The sequence below is a fragment of the Monodon monoceros genome, unplaced genomic scaffold (assembly GCF_005190385.1).
Source record: "Monodon monoceros isolate NGI ecotype Baffin Bay Population unplaced genomic scaffold, NGI_Narwhal_1 Super_Scaffold_1, whole genome shotgun sequence".
Taxonomy (NCBI): Eukaryota; Metazoa; Chordata; class Mammalia; order Artiodactyla; family Monodontidae; genus Monodon; species Monodon monoceros.
The window spans coordinates 2625954-2648823 of record NW_021703765.1 but is presented as its reverse complement, the minus strand read 5'-3'; the positions used below and the strand labels follow the sequence as shown (position 1 = coordinate 2648823).

The 22870-nt window shown below is 48.1% G+C and overlaps 1 protein-coding gene across 1 annotated transcript in view; it reads right to left on the bottom strand.

The window, feature by feature from the left end:
• The window catches only part of ZNF516 (zinc finger protein 516), a 64500-nt gene that overhangs the window by 39167 nt on the left and 2463 nt on the right, over window positions 1–22870 (bottom strand). Inside the window, exon 2 of the mRNA XM_029232646.1 lies at window positions 22533–22870. This exon is cut by the window's right edge and continues 9 nt beyond it. Within this exon, the coding sequence (XP_029088479.1) occupies window positions 22533–22870 (338 nt within the window). The remainder of the gene's footprint in view (window positions 1–22532) is intronic.

Below are 22870 nucleotides of genomic sequence, written 5' to 3'. Positions count from 1 at the left end.
TAAAGCTCAGTGTTTGAGCCCCAACCTATATTCTGACCTACTGAGAACTGTTAGTCAAAGTTACCTTTTCTTAGGTTTTCTTAGATTGTCTTCACCAAAAATAAGGTTTACCTACTACATTAGCTCCGGAGCTTGTTGAAGTGCTCTTCATCTTGCCAAACTGCCTTAGAATCATTTAATTATGTGAAAGGTAAAATAAGTCAGTAAATTCTAGTTTTGTTCCTAAATAACGGTCTTAATTTTTTTAATGGCGGGTCATGAGAAGGATGACATAAACGTGCGTGTCCGTTCCTGTTCCCACTAAACATTTGACACTAAACACACAGAGAGTCCGGCCTTGAATCCTTTTCTCAAAAGAAGCGATACACGTACACACACAGAGATGGACACGCACACAAACACACACACACCAGTCACACTCACAAATGCACACATTACACACCCCACACACGCACCGCGTGAGCGCATCCTGAAGACACAGCTTGTTTCGGAGCTTCTCGCTCCGGTCCCTCAACAAAGCACTGCTGGGAGAGTCAGCGTCAGCCCGACTGTAAAAGGTAAGGTCTTCGCAGCCGTTTCAGTTCCAACCAGCAAGGAGCTCGGTTTGCAAAGGAGTAAATGCGCCGTCAGCAACCTTCTCCAACACCTGGAAATTCCTTGCTAACTTCCACGAACAGCGTGAGCTGTGCCAGCAATAATCCCTCCATACCAGACATACGGATACTGTGAAGGAAAGACTGACTTCCCATACCTTGTGCTGAATCACTGCATCTCACTGAGAGGGAAGGCCAGGCCCACAGAAAAGACAGACAAAACTTTAAGGATGGAAACCACAGGGCACTAAGACATTTTATGAAAGGGGTGGAAGCTTCATAGTTGGAACACACTTCAGTCCGTCTGGAGGAGGCCAGCTCCACAGCGAGAGGGGTCCCCTGTGTGTCACACACATCGCAGAAGACGCACGGCCTTCTCTTTCAGGCAGAGCTGGGAAGTCCCCCGGGCCCAGCTCCGTGGGCACGTGGACAGTCGGTCTGGGAATGTGGCACATGCTTCAGACCATGTCAACGGCCCTGAATTTGCCCATGAGTGACCAAAGCCAAGATCTGCAAGTTTTCCAAACTTACTGTTTGGGGCTTTTTGGTCTTTAGTCAAATATATAATCCTGTTTCAAATCATAAGATGTAACCCAAGCCCAAGTATCAGATTAGGAAATTGAGATTTATATTCTCTGTAGCCCTTAAGAAACAGAAGGCAACAGTTCCTAGACTACTTACCCTGAGATTTCATCTGAAACATCTTTGAACAGTCAATGTAGAGCCATCTTTGATGGGAAGTAACTACACACAGAACCTCCACAGTAGTGGAGACCAAGGCTTACAGAGTCATAGGAAGGAAAACTTGGGGAAAGTCTTCATCTTTGGCAAAAACTATTTCTGAAGATACATGTTTCCCTCCGTCTTAAATACTGCCTCCTTCCCAAGTTGAGTCTAGATAAAAAAACATGTACTCCATTTCTCCACTCTCCTTCCTCCAAATTTATCTCCAGTTTCCAATCAGCAAGCAAAGAGGGAAGAAGTATGCAGGCAGGGATGTCCACCCAGCCATCCCCATGCTTGGCCAACACAGCCCCAAAGACCTCCATAAAGAACCTGGAGAACACAGGGTCAGGACGGCCTGGGATACTGAGAAATAAACAGATTTTCACAGTGCTTCGCAGCTTGCCACCATTTGATGGTTGCTGTAAAGTTTTGAAATGAAACTTGGCAGAGGGTCTCCGCGAGATGCCTTTGAACTCTGAATGCCTCCACTCTGTAACAACTTACCCAGTGGTTCATCTGGTCCCTGATTCCTGACTTCAAAGAACAGGCTCGCGCTGTCCCCGGCAAGGGCAGAGATCTGGGAGCACAGTTTCAGCCTTAAATGTTTCACTTCACGATGCTCTCAGCTCTTTCAGCATTTTATTAACCCATGAAAACGTGGAAACCAAAGCCGTCAGGACAACGCCAGGAATCCGGAACGTTCAAAACCTGAAAACTTTTCTGCCTTCACCCAATTTGAAAACATTCATGACTCTTTGTCTTTACCGAGGATTATCTGCAAGCAGTGCCTCAATTTCTCTAACTCACATTTTGTTAAATATTTAAATAAGTGCATAATCCAAGGACAATTTTTTATGACTTTAACCTATCCCAGTAAGTAATCCTCAGTGAAAACCTGTTATCTCAGAATTCACATCTGACACTTTTCTGCTATTTAAAGCCAAGAAGTAATAAAACTTGAAGGAATTTTTTAATCCCTTTTTTTGATGTAATTAATTATATTAACTTGGTAGCTTTCAATGAGAGAAAATACTGCATAGGAGATTTTATTATTCCTAAAAAGGAAAGAAATGCGTAGTTCCTTTTATGGAATTACTGCTGTCACTAAGTTTCTGCATACGTTTCAGAAGTTCCTAGGTCAATATTTACATCTCTAAAGAGAAATGCTATTTAAACACTCAAAGGACAAAACGGTGCTCACCTATTAAATGTGAAATCCTACAATTTTGCTAGTTTTCAAGTTGCAAGTTTCTCCGCTTGGGGGTCAAATACAACTGTAAATTTTTAAAAGTAAATTGTAAGCAGTCTGTTGGTATCAATAAAATAAGTATGTCAGTAAAATACAGTCTTGGGCTTCCCTGGTGGCGCAGTGGTTGAGAGTCCACCTGCCGATGCAGGGGACACGGGTTCGTGCCCCGGTCCGGGAAGATCCCACATGCCGCGGAGCGGCTGGGCCCGTGAGCCATGGCCACTGAGCCTGCGCGTCCGGAGCCTGTGCTCCGCAACGGGAGAGGCCACAACAGTGAGAGGCCTGCGTACCTCAAAAAAAAAAAAAAAGTCTTTTAGAATTTATCTTTTCCAATGATTTTGGGGTCCCCAATGCATGGTTTCACCACTGAGAAGGACATCCTCCATCAACAGTAACTCACTCAGATCCCTGCCTGAAATAAACTGGCCTCATATGTGGGAAAAAAAAAGGAAAAAGAAGATTGTGTTTCTTGGACTAGCCTTACATGTGAGAGTTAAGGTGAAAACAAAAATGCTTTAGCAAAAATTTCATTCAGAATGTAATTAATCTCTATTTTCTCTTGAAAACCTGTAATACAGTGCTAAGCAAGAGAAAAAGGAACAATCGCTTTAAAAATATAAAGAATTTAGTTGTGTGTCAAAAACTGAACAAATGATGACAGACCCAGTTTTCTACTAAGTGAAGATACAAATGTCTTTCTGCTTGAGGCAACTACAGAAATGCCACACAGAAGCAGCAGGGGCTGCGGAGAGGGGGTCTGGATGGGACCCGAGGCCTCATTTCCCAGGTAAGAAAAGAGACACAAAAAGTCTGTGGAGAGCCGGTGTCCAGGAGGGGCTGGAACCCCGTGTCGACAGGGCTCCTGTGTGTCTCACGCAGTCTCGCAAAAAGAGCCCGTCAGCTGGGAGAAGACCCGTTAAGTCACAGGCTGTCCCCTCTGTCTCTGAATGCCACGATTGAGTTACATCTCTAGCTTCCAGGACCCCGCGGGCACCAACTGTCCAGAATTGTATATTAAACTGTAAACAAGAGCTAATAATATATCAAGTTTTTAAAAACGGGTAACAGAGCTATTATTTGTCAGATGTGTGCAAGTGTATGCGTATACGCACCCATGTAAGATATAAATGTGTTCGTGTATAAAGAGTGTAGCCAAAGGAGATGCACAGGAAGGCACAGCTGGACCAAAACCTCAACCATAGTTGCCTCTGAGTAAGGATGTCACTTTTATTTCCTTTTTCCTTATCTGCATTTTCTACAATGATTACACTGTGCGTAACGTAACAATCCAGGAATGTTCATCAGGATACACATACTAAAAATACGAATCATCTCATAACCATAGTCTTTTTACATTCGTTTGTGCCCAAATGCCAAGGAATCGGGGCTGTGCGAGGCCCCGTGGACCAACAGCCCAGTAACCTGGTGCCCAAGCCTGGCAGAGACAACAACCCCAGCCAGGTCAGCACGATGGCAGCCAGGTACCGCAGTGGCTCTGACACCGCCAACAGCTCCAGGGGCGAGGATGCTTTTTGTTTAATATTTGTCTAATACCTGCGTTTCTGTAGTTTTTCATTCTTAGGAGTCACTTACTGCTGCTCTCATTTCCTTAAGATCTCTGCTGGGCTTGAGATTTAAGGAAGCTGCGCATCCCATCTCCAACCACAACTGCTCAACTGTCTGAAGCTGTGAAGCCCTTCAAAGCACCTCTTACCTACGGCCCCCCTCCTATCACCATCCCACCCCCTCATCTCGGTACAGGGCACCTTACCACATACCCGAGTCCCAGAAAAGTAACCTGTCAAACTGCTAGAATCGGTAAAATACTAGACGTGGGAGAAAACCCAACCAGCTGAAGCTATGGTCATGTAGATTTCTCATTTTAAGGGCATACACACTATTTGGGGAACTATTTACATGTGGGGAAGGCGGAGGCAGGGGCAAGGGTTACAGTATTTTATGGAAAACAGCAGATACCTAAAGAAAATAATTTCTAAATCTGAGAGATGATCAAAAGAGCTTGGGCAGAAGAGCAATTCCTGTAGCTATAAAAGTTTATGCTTCACATGCCTTCATGCCGTCTTAAAATGCTGGGGGGTACACCCCCTGAAAGTGTTATATTCTAAAAAACAAAGTACATATAAACCGGTCGTTCAAAAATAAAATCGCATTTTTTTCTCAAAAAGTTTTATGTGGGGCAGTTAAATTCCCAGACTCTCCCCCAAACGGGTACTTGACCCGACAATCGCTGAAGGTTACTGAACTTCCACAGATTACGGCGATCTTTTGAAGACTCTAATAACAGACCCAAAAAATTTTGGTGATTCCCTGCCCCCCACAAGAAAAAGGATAAATAGAAGAGAACAAAGAGGCAGGAGATCTCCGAATTCTGAAGGTCAAGTGAAACACTACCAAGGTCAGTGAAACACTATTCTCACGTATATTTCCCACTGTCAAGGGAGACCACGGACTCAGAAATGTTCAAAAGTGGTGACAGCTTAGGAGTCACCCTGAGTTTAGGCTGGGGCACGTCGGAAAGGGGGACGGAGACGTAGCCTGAGGTGACGTTCAGGGTGCCATAAGCCCTGAGACAAAGGAAGGGCCAAACCCCCGAAGAGCACAGCTCTGGCCCGGCTGCTACTGCTTTCCTGGCCGCCCGGTCAGATGGCCTGGCCCACATGCCGGCTGCACAGGAGCAGAAAGTGGGGTGATGGACACAAACCTGGCAGGTCCCAGGTCAAGGCTTCCTGATTTAAGGGACAGGTCACACGTCCGGGGCACGTCCTGAGCCCTCGGGCTCCACCCTGTCTCAGAGCGGAACAGAATCCAGCCCGAGCCCCCGGTGAGGTCTGTTCTGGCAAAGCTGCCACCTCGTCCCTCCCTCTGCCCTCACAGAAACCTGCTGGATAGCTCAAGGCAAGGGCTGGCTTGAAGGACACACGGGGCCCTGGAGTTCCCTACTCTCCCAACAGCCAGTGTCTTTTCAAAACACCCGAGCAGGACCTATGGGCGCACATCATCCTAAAATAAATCCAATAAAACCTTCCCAGGCCCACGATGGAGTTATTACATAAGAACTACTCTGAACTACACAGAGGGATGCCTATGTTTTGGCAACACTTCACATTTCTTTGGTCTTACTTACAGTAAAAAAGTATACACATTGTGCCACAGAATATGTATTTTCAAGAGAAAAAGGAGTTTTTGAAGACATTTCCATAGATCTTAGTCACCAGGCAGGTCTGGCACCCAAGCCATCATGGGTCTTTCTGTCTCATGCATGGATCAATCTGTATCACTTTGGCCTTTTTAAGGCAGGGTTGTTGGTTTTTTTTCCTCTTAATTGATTAATGCACCAGAAAATCAATGATTATCATTGCTTATTGCTATTTTAAGTAAAAGTACGGCTACTTGAGCAATTTAAAGTAAATCCCAACCAGACTGACATATATACACTACTATGTATAAAATAGATAACTAATGAGAACCTGCTGTACAGCACAGGGAACTCCACTCCGTGCCCTGTGGTGACCTAAATGGGAAGGGAATCCAAAAAAGAGGGGATGTATGTGTACATAGAGCTGATTCACTTTGCTGCACAGCAGAAACTAACACAACATTGTAAAGCAACTGTACTCCAATAAAAATTAATAAAAAACACAGAAATGCATGAAGAACATGCTCTTTCAAGAGAAAAAAAAGCCATCAGCCATAGGGAAGCAAGGATATGCATTTCTTTGGGCATTTGTGACAAGACTGCCAGTATCCTGACCTCCTATGGATTAACCCTATCAAATTGATCATTGAATGAATACCTTTCTTTCTTCGTAAGAGAAAAACTCATAAACCACAGAATTTTAAAATTAAAAAAAATAAAATAAATCCCAGCCAAATTCAGCCGAGCTATTATACATGCTAATCATGCCAACCTGGTCTTTGGTGGCATTGATCAGGACCCAGTAAGCCACTGCTGTCAGCTGCGGGTGTGGAGGATACGGCCTAAGTGAGGCCGAGGCAGACACTTCGTGGAGAGAAGCCAGGGGATGATGCCATCCCGACCCCCTAGGTGGTGTCTGTCCACCCAAAGGGCTGCAGCTCCAGGTGGCAGGTCTCAGCATCCTCCCCTTCAGGAGTCAAGGGTGAAGCACACGCGCGCCGCCCCCCCACCACCACCGCCGCTCAGCCCTCAGGGCCCGGCTGTGGACCCAGGCAGACGCTGGGGATCAGACACAAGCAGGGCTGTCCCTGAGACCGTGAGACTGGGGACTAACTTTCTGGAAACCGAGGAATCAGAAGTGCAGGTCAATGCAACAGTCGAAACAAGTATGGTCTCGAATTGAAAGGACTAAATATGAGGCAGTTCTAAGACTACAGGAGAAGTGTCTCCATGTTTATGGCAAGGTGAGGACAGGAGACACCCAGACAGCGACTAAACGGAAAGGAGTCGTGGACCAGACACACCTGCGCAAGCAGACCACAGCGAGGAGGGTGACCTTAGGAAGAGGAGAGGTATGTTTCCAATTCTACCAAGAAAAGGACAAGCCAAAGAGTTTAAATTACAGGCAGTAAAGGCGAGAAGGAAATCTCAGATTATAAAATACATCAAACCGGAAAAATAAAACCTAACATAATTCTCCTCTGCACAAATCTTGAAAATACGCAGAGATAATTCATGTTTGTAATTGGTTGGTTGAGTTTTACCTAATGAAAGAACACAAGTGGTCCTCTCAAAATGGTACGCAGTCCTGCAACCAAATGTTGCATCATCTTGCCGACTCGCGTCGGCATGGAAACCCTGCGCTGAGCGCATCTCAAGGCTTAGACTGGGATACACTCAGAGATGCCAGGAGTCTGCCCAGCAGCAAGCAGCGCTACCGAAAAGGTCAGCGAAAACACGTCTCACCAGGGTTCACGTGCAGTCTTTCCAAGGGAAGAATCCCCAGGAGGAAAACACCCACAAACCCTTTTACGGGCTGGAAAAGGAGAGGTTACAGGGATCAAACTCTGCAGTTCTCAAGTCCCTCCGGGAGAGAGATGCAGCCCAGTCCTTCCTGCACGTTCCCACAAATGCTCCCCTGATGTGACCTGGAAGGACCTCGCCTCAAACACCAGGTAAGCGACACGACAGGACGAGACATCTGTTGGCAGATGTCTGGATGCTCACCTCTGAACCGCATTCAGGTGAGTCAGGACCTTCTGCTGACTCAGGAAGGCCTCATCTCAAGGTGACATCAGACTCCAGAACCTTCCATTTCAATTACAGACCAACCTTTTAAAATGAACTCGAGAGCTCTCTGTATACTCTGTGACGTCACAGGGATGGGAGGAGCCCACTGCTTTGGGGACGTTTCCATGTGCGTCGTGGAATCTACAACTGATAAGTCAGTAATTCTTCAACAGTTCAAACCCGGGACAAAGGACTCCCAAGGCAGTGGTGATTTGCCAGATTTTGCTTCACATATTTACGGAATATTTTCTTAACCAAAACTAAATAAGGGTAGATCACACACAGGCAAAATCAATTCAGAATCAGAAGAAATACATCCAGTAAATAAACCACTTCAGGACGAGAACCGAATTCCTTATGCTGCTCTGGGGGAGGGGTAGTCAGTCGTCGGTCATTATTGACTATTATTTGTGAAAATCACAGGCTACAGATCACGGACCACTGAGATTACAAGACACATCTCTACATCTGGAAAGCCCAGGTCTAGAGCAGGATCTAAAGGAGTCTTGGGTCTCTTTTTATTTTGAATTAAGGAGATAGGCCCGTGGGTGTGAGCTAAGTTTCAGCAGTTAAGGCTGGGATCTTCTATTTTTACACCTTGACTCTTAGCAGATTCTTTGGGGCATCTGCAAGGGTCCCACAAAGTCAGGGCAAAGCTCTGACCCCAATACTACACCCACCACGGAATAGTGACACCCCACCACGTAACAGAACTGACCCAAGAGACAACAGCAAGCTTCAGCCCAGAAGCTACCAAATTCCAAACAGAATGGAACTTCCTGTTCTGATGACTGACGTCTGTACCAGAGAAGCAACCCCTGTAGTATTATTCTTCTCTAGGACACGTTTCAGTAGCTTTCAGCATCCCGGTTCCCTCGTGCTGTGCAGTGCACTCAAATGTGTCACGTCATTCTGGCTCCAGGTGCTTTGTTGAACATTTTCCGTGTTAGAAAATGCTAAGATTTTTTTCATCACGCAAAGAGACTAAAGGCAATTGTTGTTTTCTCTTGAATCTCTTTTTCCACCAGCATTGTTTTGACCCTCAACATGGCTAATGCACGTGTTTAAAGTATTAACGCGTGTAAACAATAGAAAGAGAGGTATCTCTACCAGAAGGCCCTCCCCTTTTCTCCCTCAGCTAATTATCCTTCGAACATTCACAGCCTGAGGTCCCAGCATCTCCATCTAGTAGTAAACAGAGCTGCTAAACAGGCCTTAGTCCGCCAACGAGCAGGCCAGGAAACAAGACCAGATGTTTCCCGGGTGCCCTGAAATAACCACCTGCCAGAAGATTCACCCAGAGACAGGCACCACGTAACACACAGGCTAGCCAGGTAGTCTGAATTTCACACCGAGGACAAGTAACTTTTAGCATGTCTCAAACATTACGTGGGACGTGCCTATGCTAAAAAAAAAAAAAAAAAAGTATTCGATGTTTATCTGAAATTTAACAGGCACCCTGTATTTTTTATTTACTAAACCTCTAACGTGTTCTCAACTAGACAAATACATTATTTACATGAATGACTTCAAAGGAAACACTGTGTGAATTAGATGCACGGTCCAAACACAACGTGTGAACGCTGATGGGAGACACCAACGCTATGCATCACGAAGAAAATTACTTCTCATCTAGATGCAGTGCCGTTCATTTACTGCAAAGAGCTGAACGTATTCATGGAGAACAGGGGAGAAGCCAGTACTACCTTCAAAGGACCCAAACCACAGGGCAGGCACTTAACTAATGACTGTGATGGGGCCTCTCGGAGCCTCAGTGCCTTCAAAGGTCCCTCCCGTGCAAGGGAGGGCCTACCTGCAGCCCCTCATTCCTGCACCTTCTCTGGGCAGGTTGCCAAGACATCCCACCCCCAGTCCCCGGCCTGAGGCCCTGCTGCTGGGTTGGGCTTTGGGGCAGAGCGCGGCTGGGAAGGGGAGGTTCAGGACTGTCCAGTAGCCAAGGAGAGAACAGGCACGGCTCTAGCAGGTGCAAGGCAGCCTCCCACCGGCTCCTCCTTGGTCCCTCCTACCTGCCTCTGCCCAGCCAGTGCAAGCAGCGTAACAGAACAAGCTCCTGACGTCTGGAGTCACTTGGCTTCAACGCTTATAACTGGCACGATCCGGAGGAAGCGTCCTTGAACCTCAACCTCAGATTCCCCGCTAACACCCACACCCCACTGGGTTAGGATGGTTCACCAAGCCTTCAGATGCTGGGTGAAGAAGCTAGCGCGTGGACATTCGTGTGTAATAAGGATTTTTCAAGCCAGTGGAGGAAAGACTGATGACAGAATAAATTATGTTGGAAAAACTGGAGAGCAATATGGAAAAAATGTGAAAACGTCTCACAGAATACGTCACAAGTCCCACGTGATGAGCGCAATGTGTAATAAGGTAAATGTCATAAGGCAAACTAGCTTTATTCAATGAAAATATTTTAACAGTAGGGCAGGGGGTGCCTTTCTAAATGGTGTGTAAAACTGAAGAACCGTAAAGGAAAAAAACTGCCAATCCTGGCAGTTTTAGAACTTCTGCAATAAAAGACTTCATAAAAAAGTCTTTTATTAAACTAGGAGACAGTATTTAAAGCAAACAAAGATTCATATCCACAATATATGAAGCGCTCCTATAACATAATAAGAAAAGGACAAACAACACATTACAAAAATGGGCAAAGTGCATGAACAGGTATATCACACAAGAAATACAAATGACCAACAAACATGAAAACATGCTTATTGTCACAGAAACTATGAAAACAGAGATCAAAGCAATAAATGTATAACATTTTTCCTTTGGGGCAGCAACTGTAGTACCTTTATAACACCCATAATTGTTGAAGGTCTGGGACAATGGGCCCAACTCATAAACTGCTGGTGGATGTGAGCATGTTACAACCTATCTGGCAAAATCTTCTGAAATTTGAAATGTGCAAACCCCTCAAACCAGCAATTTCATTACAGAAATCGATCACGAAATTCTCCTAAGTGTCCTCAGCACATTTACTGCAGGCTCTACTTGTAATGAAAACTGGGAAAAAACTTCCATGTCCATCCACAGGCAAATAAATTACGATCACGTTCCGTCTGACGCAGGTCAGGAGACACTCCATGGATGTGGCCGATTCCCAAGACATGCTGTTTGCTAGAAAAGCAAATCGCGCCACAAAACAAATAAAATGATCTTATTAAGGATCAAAACGAGAAAAACAATGGCGCACGTGTATACACTGCGTATGTAAATATTCTTTAAAGACCTGAGGGTACAAAATAAACATCTCCTGAGTGGCTGAGGTGGGGAAGCACGGCTGCAGAATGTGGATTGTTCGCCACGTATTCACCAAAGACTTGTCCGTTTTGCAAAGAATGAACAGAATTCTAACATCAGTTGCACGTGCCAGTCGGGATCCGGCCCGTGAAATGTTAGCCCTTGCTTGTCCACCTCCATCACTGCCCCCGTGACCCATGGGGGCCGGGGACACAGGCTCTGGAGGAAAGAAGCAGAGAAGAGTCAGTCGTCAGCCTGGGCACGGGGCTGGACAAAGGCAGCCTTGGCCTCTCCCCTCCTCACTGGGGGGCAGGAGAGCTGGGGTAGCGGTAGGAGCAGTCCTCAGGCAAGAAGACCAGGTCTGGGGGACCCTAACCTTGCCCTGGAAGGCCTCCCCCCACCAAGGGCATCCGAGGGAGCTGCGAAGTGACACGCCCCCTGCAGCCAGGGCAGAGGGACAGGGTTGGGGGTGGGGGTGGGGGGTGGGGATGGCAGCAGTGGAGGTTCCCAGGAGGAGGCCTGTGGGAATGACAAGGGCAGGGTCACGGCGATCTGTTCCGGGCACACTGGTCACAGTCTGGGATTCTGTCTCTGGCCTTGGGACACAGCCAAGACAACAAGCACAGGATCCTGGGAGACTGGACGGACTGCCACATGTGCCCACTGCTGCCCTACATCAAGGCTGGTCGTGCATGCTGAGCACTGGGTGCGAGCTGATGTCCTGTTTCCTCCCACTTCCTTACTCCCCTTTGCCCATCTGATAGGAAGAGGAGCGAGGGGGAGGAGCCTGAACAGGATGAATCTGACCAGTGGCCAGCTGGGTGGGCGTGGCTGACGCTGGACCAACAGATGGCGGGAAGGAAAGACCGGCCCCTCATCTGCCCTGTGCACCTGCTCTGGGAGGCTTCCAGATGTGGCACCGCTCCAAAAACTTCTACGAACTTGTACTACACCCCCCATACACCAGACCTTTAAACTCAGAGGAAAAGATCTTCAACACAAGAAGGAAAACCCAAGAAATTCGGACCCAGAACAGAAAAGAAATGTGGACATTTAAAAGGGATCCAAGAATCATGTCTGCCCAGTGCTGTCCAGCTCACCGGGCAGCTCTGTGTAAGCGATTTCATCTCTTCCCAGCTAACTTTCAAGCACGGTGCCCTTTTGTAACTGGGGTTTCAAAACATATCAAGAATTGGTTTCTGACTTGTGAGTAGGCTGTCACCATGGAAACTGCAGAGACTCTTTTATCTCGTTGGTGTTGACACACAACCTGTCCAGAGCCTCGTGTTCAGAGTTTCCAAAATTTCCCAAGTCAGGACTTTGCAATCCCTTTCTTCACACCTGGAATTCAGGAACTCTGTAAGTCGCCTCCCCGGTGACACATTTTAACTGCACTGTGAGGCTAGTAATGACACTCCTCTGTCAGCCAAGGAGCTTTACAAGAAAAACAGCTTTTAAGGGTTTAATGCCTGTTTTCAACCTCATGGCCATGCCCTACCAAATTTCATCATTTCTGAGAAAACAGCCCCAAATCATATTTCTTAAAGATGAAAATGTTCACTCCACCCCATTACTATGCATTTCAAGTCCAATACTGGATTAATCTGTATCAATCATATCTCATGAATTCTGCAGAAATCAATTTTAAAAAACCAAGAACATCATAGACAAGTTTTCAATCAAAGCAATTACAGTACCTAGGAGTCAGACTGGGAAACTGACCATCATTCCAACGTCAAAAATGATGTTCTCCAACGGGCCAGTCCACTGATGGACTCTTCAATCACTGGATTATTGTCTGCAGGAACAACATGACTTCGTGATTTTGGAGGAAGCTGCCATTCCCCAGCAGGTTTCAGATATTAGGTTTAGGCACACGCGGCATTTTCTATAGGATGACCAACCGGTCATCAGAGGGTACCACTGGGTTATCATTTTAAATGATATATTTCAGTAACCAATCAAGTTATTACGTGAACAGAGTAGTCACAGTAAAACTGGAATACAGTTTAGTCACAGTGCTGAAAGTAATTATTCTGGAGTTCTCAAAAAGAACATGAGTAATACTCAGATCTCGCACATTGTTAGGGGAACATATTTGGCAGCCAGCAGTCAGCCCAAGTGTCTTACTCATCTGTGAAAAAACTTCTCTCAAATCAGTGGCTGCCTTTGTAAATAAAACAGAAGACGAGGCATCCTTTAAGCGGATGCGACTACACTGACCGCACACACAGATACCGGTAAAATTCCAGTAATGAAGGTGTGACCTTCTAATCTTTAATCCAGAGAAGACTATCCCTAGCTTTTTCAATTCTAGTAAAATATAGATCTGAAAGCACAATCTGTTTTAATACGCAAAGGCTTAGACAAACCGTGTATGCAAATACTGGACCAGATCAGTAGCCTACAAAGGTTTCATGAAAAACCAGCCTCAGAATAGGTCAGGCACACAGGAAATTAAGAACTTAAAAAAAAAAACAAACTTACAAATGAAAAAATTAAGAACGTGTGCCAGAGACACGTACACAACAAAAACACTTACCGAATAAAACCTAAATGCTTGAGAAAAGAGAATCTCAGCTAACTAAATGATTCACCGTACCCACAATGAACATGCAGACCAAGGATGATACAAATCGATAGCACCCACGGTACAGAGCTGGCTGAGCTGGAATGTGCCACGGGAAGGACAGTATATCCTGAAAGAAGGGGCCGCCTGAGCTCTGGGTGGGTCTGCTTCCGAGGTCACGGGCACTGACTGTGAACTTCAGACTCCCAGTGGGCTGGGCCAAGGCAGGAGCAGGAAAGGGATGCTTGTCTCAGCAGGAAAGACCCCAGGGCTGGGGGCGAGGGCACAGGGCCTCTGCAGCTTCTCAGCATGACACCGAGGACTCCCCTGGAAAGACACCAAGGACTCCCCCAAGGGCTCCAAGTCCCAGCGCCCCACACAATCCCTAGACAGTCCGCAGGTCCTCGCTCTGCCTCGGTCTTGGGCCCTCGAGCGCCAAAGCTGTGTCCGCCACCGACTGCGCACCAGGCCTACCCTCCAGTCACAGCCCCAGCCCGGGTCAGGGATCAGCCCAAGCGCACGTGTGGCACGCGGACCCTGAGCCCCAGAGCGGTCGGGTGGGCGAGGCGTCCAGCTCCCGATCCTTATACGGCCACCAGGCACGGGGACCCTGGCAGTGAGGTGGGAAACCCTCAGGGACCTGAGTCACCACATCCTGGGAAGCCAGCCATGACCGTGAGCGGGGTCAGAGCTGACCGCACGCACACCAGCTGCCGCGCACTCGGCCATCCAGCATTGCAAACGCTGAGCCCGCTTCTGCTCCTCTGGTGATAAAGGTTCACAAAGAGCCCGGGACGCAGACCCCAATCACGGTGCCCATAGGAAACACGCAGGATCAGAAGTCGTGAGAAAGGCTCCTTGCAGAATACCAAACTCACCAAAAATCACCCCAAACATAACTAACTCCAGCCCATCCAAAAAGGCCACGATATTATTTCACGTTGAAGCGGCTCTTTCAACTTAAAAACTTTGCAGGATCACAAGAAGTTCATGTTAAAAACACTGTTGGTTAATCCATGACTACTATTACTAGTCGTTGCCACTGTTACGGACGCGTGGCGGCTAGACAACTGAGTGAGCATCCCCGCTGCCCCAGGGCTCAGCCCCTCCCAGGAACACACCATACCTCTCCTGGGAGTTCACTGTGGACGGAGGATGGACCTAACCGACCCCTCCTGGTGGGGCTGCCGGCCACTGCACAGTCAATATCACCGCGGGGCGCCAGGACGAACACCTGGGCCCTGCCCACCGAGAGCACAGTTCCAGGAGAGGGACGTGCCCACCGTGTGAGGCACGAGGCCGACGCCACGAAACTGCAGAGACGCAGCAATTCCAGGAACACAGTGGGTCAGGGTTGGAAGTGAGAGTCCGGGCGGGAGGGACTTCCAGCCTCCAATGTGCTCGCTGGGGAAACGGGATGCTCGGGCCCCCAGAGGGTGAGTGGGGAGCTCTGGGCAGGACATTCGGGGCGCAGAGAAGGTGCAGCGGGGGAGACGGGGAGGCAGGTCAGGGCCTCGGCTGTGGTCCCAGGAAGCCAGTGTCACGAGCGGGAACTCCTCGGCTTGCAATGACAGCATCAAAGGGCTGAGCAGATCAGCCAGCCACCTGGGCACTTTCAACCAACGGTAGGAAAAAGGGGTGCTGTCAGGTGTGCCCCATCATAGGTCCAGACAAACATTATGATCACACTTCTGATCACAAACACAGGCAGGGGCGTCAGTGCTGGTTGGAATGACATGTCTACAACAGCTGGGACAAGGCACCGTCTCAGGGGTGACACCCCGGCTCAGCAGGTGTGAACCTCACTTCCAAAGCCCAGGGTCATCCCCCTGGCAGAGCTGACCGGGACACATCCTCACTGATCAGCACTTGATGGTTCAGAAGCAAAATCAGTTCAACCCACCTCTTCACATGGAAGGCCACATCTCAGGGGACTGGGGTGAGAGACCCAAATTCCTTTGTTTCTACTCACCACTGATGGGTCACATCTACCAAGAGGGCTCTCATGCTTCACACGAGAGGTCACAAGCTCCTGTCTGAACTAGAGGAGACCAAGCTCCTCTTCCTGACATGTGAACCACAGGGAAAGAGCGGAAAATCGCAGCCAGCATCACCCATACCGCAGACTGGGAAAAACAAAGTCCAGCGGGGCAACAGGACAGAAATAACAGGATTTAGGATGTGAAGCAGAGATGGAAAAGACTGAAAAGCAGGCACATCAAATAAGACTCTGTAAACACAGTGCAGGCATTTTTCCTGGACTCCAGGAACATCGTGAATTTTGCCTTCAGACAGCACCCGCTCGATATTTACCACAGGCAGGCAGCCTCCTGGTGACAGGGTGAAGCCGGCACCCCACGCCGCCAAGCACGGGCTTCCACAGAGCTCGGCAGGGCTACCTCCATCTCTGTCGCCTCCAGGGTGGGTGGGAGTGGAGACTCGGGATCTGGAGCCCTGGACGGGGCCTGAGCCGTCCTGGGACCACACGCTTCTGCCCCTCAAGTGACCAGCCAGGACACACACCCTCTCCTAGGCTGGGAGACGGACCCTGTGGACCCTGATTCTGGTTCTAACTCTTGTACCAACAAGAGCCGTGTGGACAGGATGTCCAGGCCATGCCGGGCACCTAACAGGGACACGGTGGCAACAGCCCTGCTGGTGGCGATCCCAGCCCCCATAGTGCCACCCAGGAAGCCAGACACCCAGGGGTTGAGGACTGAAGACACACAGCTACTTCGTGCGAAAGGAGAACCGTAACCTAGGCGACCCCGCTCACGTGCCTCCCACCACCATGCTGTCCTCGGGCAACAGACACACCTGGAGGCTCTGGGCAAATTATAGTGATTCCCCCTATGCCTTGGTTTCCTCTCTGTTAAAATGGGGGAAGGGGGGGCAGACCATTCCCAGCTCTAAAATTCTATGATTCTATCTTGTGTGAAAGAGAGAGATGGAGACAGAGAGACAACGAATCAAGTGTTGGAACTTTGCTAACACACAAAAGGGTCTGCACGGTGTCTGCTTAATGACGCTGAGGACCGTGCACCCCACGTGTGTGTCTCAGAAAATCCAGGATATAATCTCCAGAGTCTCACGCGTTTCACAGCATAATAAGTTCCTTCTGGAAGGTCGGGGATGCAGCGCTGTGTTCCAGCAAATTTGAACGTGCACGCCAGGCACAGACGACCAATGTCTGAAGAACCAGGATGTAATAAGCACACCTCTAAGGCACTGTTCTCGTCATAGCGCAATCTCCTGTGATAATTCGGAGGCACGTCAGGGGCCACAGGGCCAGTGAATAATTACCGTCGTCTCCGTGCGCATGCTGACGGAGACGCTTCCGGTTGCTAAGATGCTGGCTAAACCACAGGGCGTCCTGCTGTCGGCTGTCAAGTGCATCTGCATATTTTCCGTAAAGAATTCACTGCACTTTCCTACTGAATAAGAATTTAATAGGAGGGTTTTCAAGTCTCACTTTATTCCCAACTAAGTCAATTCCTCGATGTTCAGGACAGTAGAAAACACTAAGGGTGGTGTCACCCTCACATCTGGCTGAAAGGCATCCGTCTGCCGTTTACGGTCCCTCTTCTGTAATCTGGAATCAACCAGCTCTTCCTTGATCTCCACCTCTGCTGTCCGGATTCTCCTTGTCACCGGTCCCCACCCTGGTGCTGTGCTCCAGCCGCTGGCTGGCACACGGCAGAGAGCATCCCAAGCTCTGTGGCCTGGCACCTAAGCCAGCATCACCACGGCCGGGGCACTTCCAGAGTGGCCGACCAGCCTGCGTATGGACATTTATTAGGTATCGCTCAAGACGCCTGTGTGATGAGGAAACTGGGCCCGGCGAGCTGGACTGAACCGTGTCCGAGGAGAGCTGACCGCCTGATTTCACTTGTACCAATTCCGAAGGCTCCTATTCAGTGGGGGGCCCCGGTACCACATAGGACTGACACCGCTCAGGATCACAGGGTTTGTAATTGTACAGGGTTGTTCCCAGATGTGCCTGCTGCTTTACCCTAGTTACACGGATTCTATTTCCCATCCTCTCACTTTATTCATGTTCTCTCCTCCTTGGTCTCCTACTCCTCGTTCTTTGTGGTGTCATTTTTAGCCTCTTGGGCAGGGGGTGGGCAGGAGGCACGGATGAAGCCCTGTGTTAAGATAAAAGTCCTTCCCCATCACTGAGCATCGGAGATGGGAACCAGGCGGGGCTGCAAACAGGTCCCAGCTTCCCTGCTCAGAACATGCTCGCCCTGCACCAGAAGGACGGTGGGGAGAATCCGTCCCCTTGGAGCTCCTGCTCGATCGCAAAGTAAACGCTAAGAATAAGCAACAATAAAAGCCTCCCGTCCCAGCAGGCCCGGCCGCCACTGCAAACACCCCTCCCAGGCCCACCTCACACTCCACACTCTGACCTTTGTCCCTTGATTCCCCCTAAATCCTGCTTCAATGGGAGGACGTGTAGCAACATTTCCTCCCTAAGCTGTTCTGATGACCGTCCATGGTCTATCAAAAAAAAATAATAAGATTGGCTGGTTAACCTTTTGGAGAGCTGCATGACCACAGCCTGACCCGTCTGACCCGCCGCGCACAAACGTGGACAGTCGGTCAGTCTCAAAGCACGTGCTCAACTAACATGTTATAATCAAAACACTGTGGCTCTTCTTGCAATGACGACAGAAAGAAGATGAGCTCTAACATCCGAGACTTTGGCCTGGTGGCAGCAGGTGGAGAGATATGAGAAAGTGGAGGCTTTCTGAAACAAATCCACGTCTTCCTTCTAATTATCTTTTCTTCCCTTGACTATATTTTTAAATTATGAAAATGCTCTCCTTACTTCTTCCAACTACATGTAACACTATGGCACTTGCTCTAAGAACTTTTTATTCTATTAGGTTGAGCCATAGGGTTTGTCAGTCAAAAACAATAAAATAGGGCTTCCCTGGTGGTGCAGTGGTTGAGAGTCCGCCTGCCGATGCAGGGTTCGTGCCCCAGTCTGGGAAGATCCCACATGCCGCAGAGCGGCTGGGCCCGTGAGCCATGACCACTGAGCCTGCGCGTCCGGAGCCTGTGCTCCGCAACGGGAGAGGCCACAGCAGTAAGAGGCCCGCATACCGCAAAAAAAAAAAAAAAAAAAAAAAATCAAATATTGCAATTTCAAAACTTGGGGTTTTACTATCAATTAAGTTACAATCAGTATCCAAAGATAGAGAGAGAGGGTGGGCTCAACAGACAATACGCTTGATGCGATAGAAGTTAGAATAACAAAAAATAGTCAAAACCAAGAATATACTGTACAACACAGGGAAACAGAGCCATTATTCTGTAACAACTTTAAATGAAATATAATCTATAAAAACACTGAATCACTATGTCGTACACCTAAAACTAATATAACATTGTAAAGCAATTATACTTCAATTAAAAAAATACCCGGGGTAGTCACCTAACTTTTAGCCGAAACAGCATATCTGCAGATAAACAGTAGGAATGGGTTCTGCGTCAAGGCAAGGCCCCCAGCACCAGGCAGGGCTTCTCCCAAGGGCACCACGTCTTGTAGTACAGGGACTTGATGCAGAGAGTCCTCTGAGACACAGTCAGCAGGCTTCTACCACTCCTAAGTCATCCTAACGCTTTCTAAGCAGAATTGCACTTTGGCCCGTTGACCTGTCTTCAGTAATAAATTCTGATCACCATGACCCTGCTTTGTGTTTGAAAATGTTAATTTTTCTAAATTTCAACTAAATGCCCTTTCAGTGCTCCTCTTAATTAAAAGGATTAATTTTTGTGAACTCCAAAAGGGTCCTTTCTATCAGTGCCACGTCACTTTCTCAATAAAGATTGAAATCTAGCTCCGTAACACATTGTAAATTATTGACTTTTATTCACAACTTTGCTCTTAGACTATTTTAAGTCTGTAGTGAGGGCTGCTGGGAGCCGGTCTTATGTGGAAATAAAGGTAATGGGACGATCGGAGCTTTCCAAAGGAGTAGAGGCAACACTCGACAAAGAATATTTCATGAAAAAAGCAAGTTTCTTTCAATTAATCTGATAATGCAAATTGTCTCTAGATCCAGGAGCGGCATTCAAATCCACCCCTGGATGTCAAAAAATCTGTGGGGAAAACTATGGCACAATGGGGATTTACTGGAAGGGGCACAAAGATCTGAACTCTAATGTCAACTTTGTTACTACAAGTAGCGGGATTCATTCCTCTGAGAATCAGTATGATCTTCTGTCCCTCAATTTCTACATGTTTCCTCTAATCATTTTAACCGGTCATCCCACCAAGGTTCTGAGAACTTATTAGAGTCGTGTCACTGTTTAAAGATCTAAGTCATCTTTTAGTGACAAGAAAGGCAAGTATGTTCCAAAGCTGAATGCATTTTTTAACGAGAGCAAGGCTCACTGCAGATCAAAACAGAGGATTCAACATACCCATTTGCTCTTGCAAAGTAGCTGCTTCCAAGGCCTTGCCAATCCCTGCTAACGAGACTGCTCTGTGAGTGTTAAATCCATATAACACATCTCTCTCCTGACGGGGCAGCCATGAAGCCGCGATTCAATGCCAGCTAGAGCACTAAAGGCCTGCCACGATATAAAGTTTGTGGTTTTAGGAGGAAAGCTGCTGTCCTTTGGGGCTACAAAAAGTGACCCGTGCAGACCTACAATGTTCTTCAACATTTTATGCCACTGTCGTGCCATAAATTTCTTTTTCTAGTCTCTCAATAAGCTACAATATTCTGTTGTCAACTCGTTATACACCCACACCATATATAATCTTGTTATGGAATCACCTGAGATATCACATTTCTCAAAAAGTTGATTAATACGGAGAAAAGAGATATAATCTCATTAAAAAGTAAATGATAATCTCTAAAATTTAATGAACCTGAGAAGGAACAGAAAGAGTAAATGCCAACTTACAGCGAACGTAATTTGATCTTTCCCACGTAGTGACGTTAGAAGCACTGTTGAATTAGCTTATTACTAATCATTTAACTGCCATCATAATAGATGCGGGCAAGGACAGCTTTTCCAAATATTAAAAATATTTGTCCTCAAAGTAGGAAAACAATCATTGGCAGCTTTAATATTTCATCCAATGTGCTCCAAAAAGTAGGCATAGTACAACTGGAATGTGACCAGTAAAATCCATAGTTGTCAACATTTTTTAAAAGGAAAAACAAAAATGAATCTTCAGAAATGCCACCCAGGGGGGTCACAATTGGGTTCCCCACATCTTACGTGACAAGCTGCTAGAAGAACCCAAAAAAGCTCACAGAACTAGCACCGCATTTTCAGAGAACAGTATATTCTACTGCTCCTTTCCCACAGGTTAACGACTAAGAAACGAAATGCAAGATACAAGCCCCCGCTCGCCGCAACTAGAGAAAGCCCGTGAGCAGCAACGAAGACCCAACGCAGCCAAAAATAAATTAAATAATTATTTTTAAAAACGTGTTATTTTCATTTACCTACATACACACATGGGCAGGTTCAGCATAGACTGATTGCCCTCACGGGAGCAAAGAAACAACTTTTTTCTACACTTTTACTGACTCCACATATACTTAAGTGTATCAGATGCTCACACAAAACGTTGTATAGACCCGTAATAATTAAACTCTGTTCAGAACAATTGGCTAAATCTTTAATAAGGGAAAGATGACATATGTTTGTGGGGTTTTTTAAGACATGCACAGGGGCAGTCTTCCTCACTACAGAATATAAAAAGCCCAGCTGAAACACTTGGATTGCTATAGCCTCTGACCTTTCAGTAAAAGCAACATCCATTAACCAATTTTCAGGGAGAAGAGAAAAACGTTCCTGGCTACGCAGAGAAAGTTACAGGTCTGTAACTGAAACATCACCTTACACTTAAAAGAATTACCCAAAACAAAAAATTATGAAGAAAATATCAAAATGTTTAAAAATTTCTTTTAAAAAATAGGAAAATGATGAAAATAAAGTTGGCCAAGCATCTTTAAATATTTACATAGCTGCAGTTTGGAAAGTAATCTGGTTCCAATTAGCCTTCTCTAAACCCATAGGGTTACTTGAATCTGAGGAGATTAATTATAACTGCACACAATCCGAAGTTCCTCTTTCACTCTGCTATCTGGTGCAAGGAGAGGGGCAAGGAAAGCATGCGTGCCCAGCTGACTGCGAGAAGAGAAGGGCACATCTTGGAGGGGGTCCATCACCTGTTCTTTGCTCAGAAATGTCTGATGCCCCAGAGAGACCATCACCTACATAGCCAAAGGTGCGAATTTATGCAAACACTATGGGCAGTCATCAAACGGGAGCCTCAAGTGGAACTGACACTGGGCGCACACTTCCTGAGTACAAGTCTACCAGAGCCTGGGACGCCTGGGAAAAGGCACCAAGCACAGGGTTATCTGGCTGTAGGGCCACCTAAGTAGGAGGCTACCTGAGCACCAAGACTATGTGGGCCTGGGAAACCAGGGAGCCGGGTCACCTGGCGGCAGGGCTAATTGAGCCCAGATTCCCTGACCATGAGATCCTGGGCAAGGGTTAGCTGGACCTGGGTCACCCAGGGACAGGGCTACCTGAGTCTCAACTACCTGGGCATGGCTGATGGGCGAACCAGGACTACCTGGCCTGGGCCACCGGGCAGCGGTCTACTGGGCCTGGACTTCCCCAGCTCAGGGCCATCAGGCACAGAGCTCCCTGAGCCTGGACCACCTGAGCGTGAGCTACCCGGGCAAGGGCTTCCTGGGCCTGGGCCACCTAGCTATGGGGCGACCCGGACACAGGGCTACCTGAGCCCAAGCCAGCTAGACGTGGGATACCAGGGCAAAGGCGACCGAGGCACAGGGCTACTGGGACCGGGACCGCCCGAGCCCACCTTACCCGCGCCTGGACCACCCAGGCGCACGCGCTCACCTGGTGCAGGGTGGGCCGCCCCCTCCTCTCCGCTCTCGTAGGCGGCCTCGTCGGCCAGGCCGGAGCCCGGGGAGTCGGCGGCGGCGCAGGCCGAGCCGGGGCTGCTGGGCTGCGAGGCCGAGTCGCCCTCGCTGAGCGAGCCGCAGCGGGCGCGGGGCGCGCGGTCCCCGGGGCCGTCGCGGTCACGGTCGCGGCGCGCGCGGCGGTGCACCCGCGAGTGCAACACCATCTGGTGGTACGTGCGGAAGATCTTGCCGCACTCGAAGCACTCCGACGACTTGCCGTGGCCGGCGGGGGCGGCGGCGCGGCGGCTGGGGCGCGCGGCCGGCCGGGGGTCC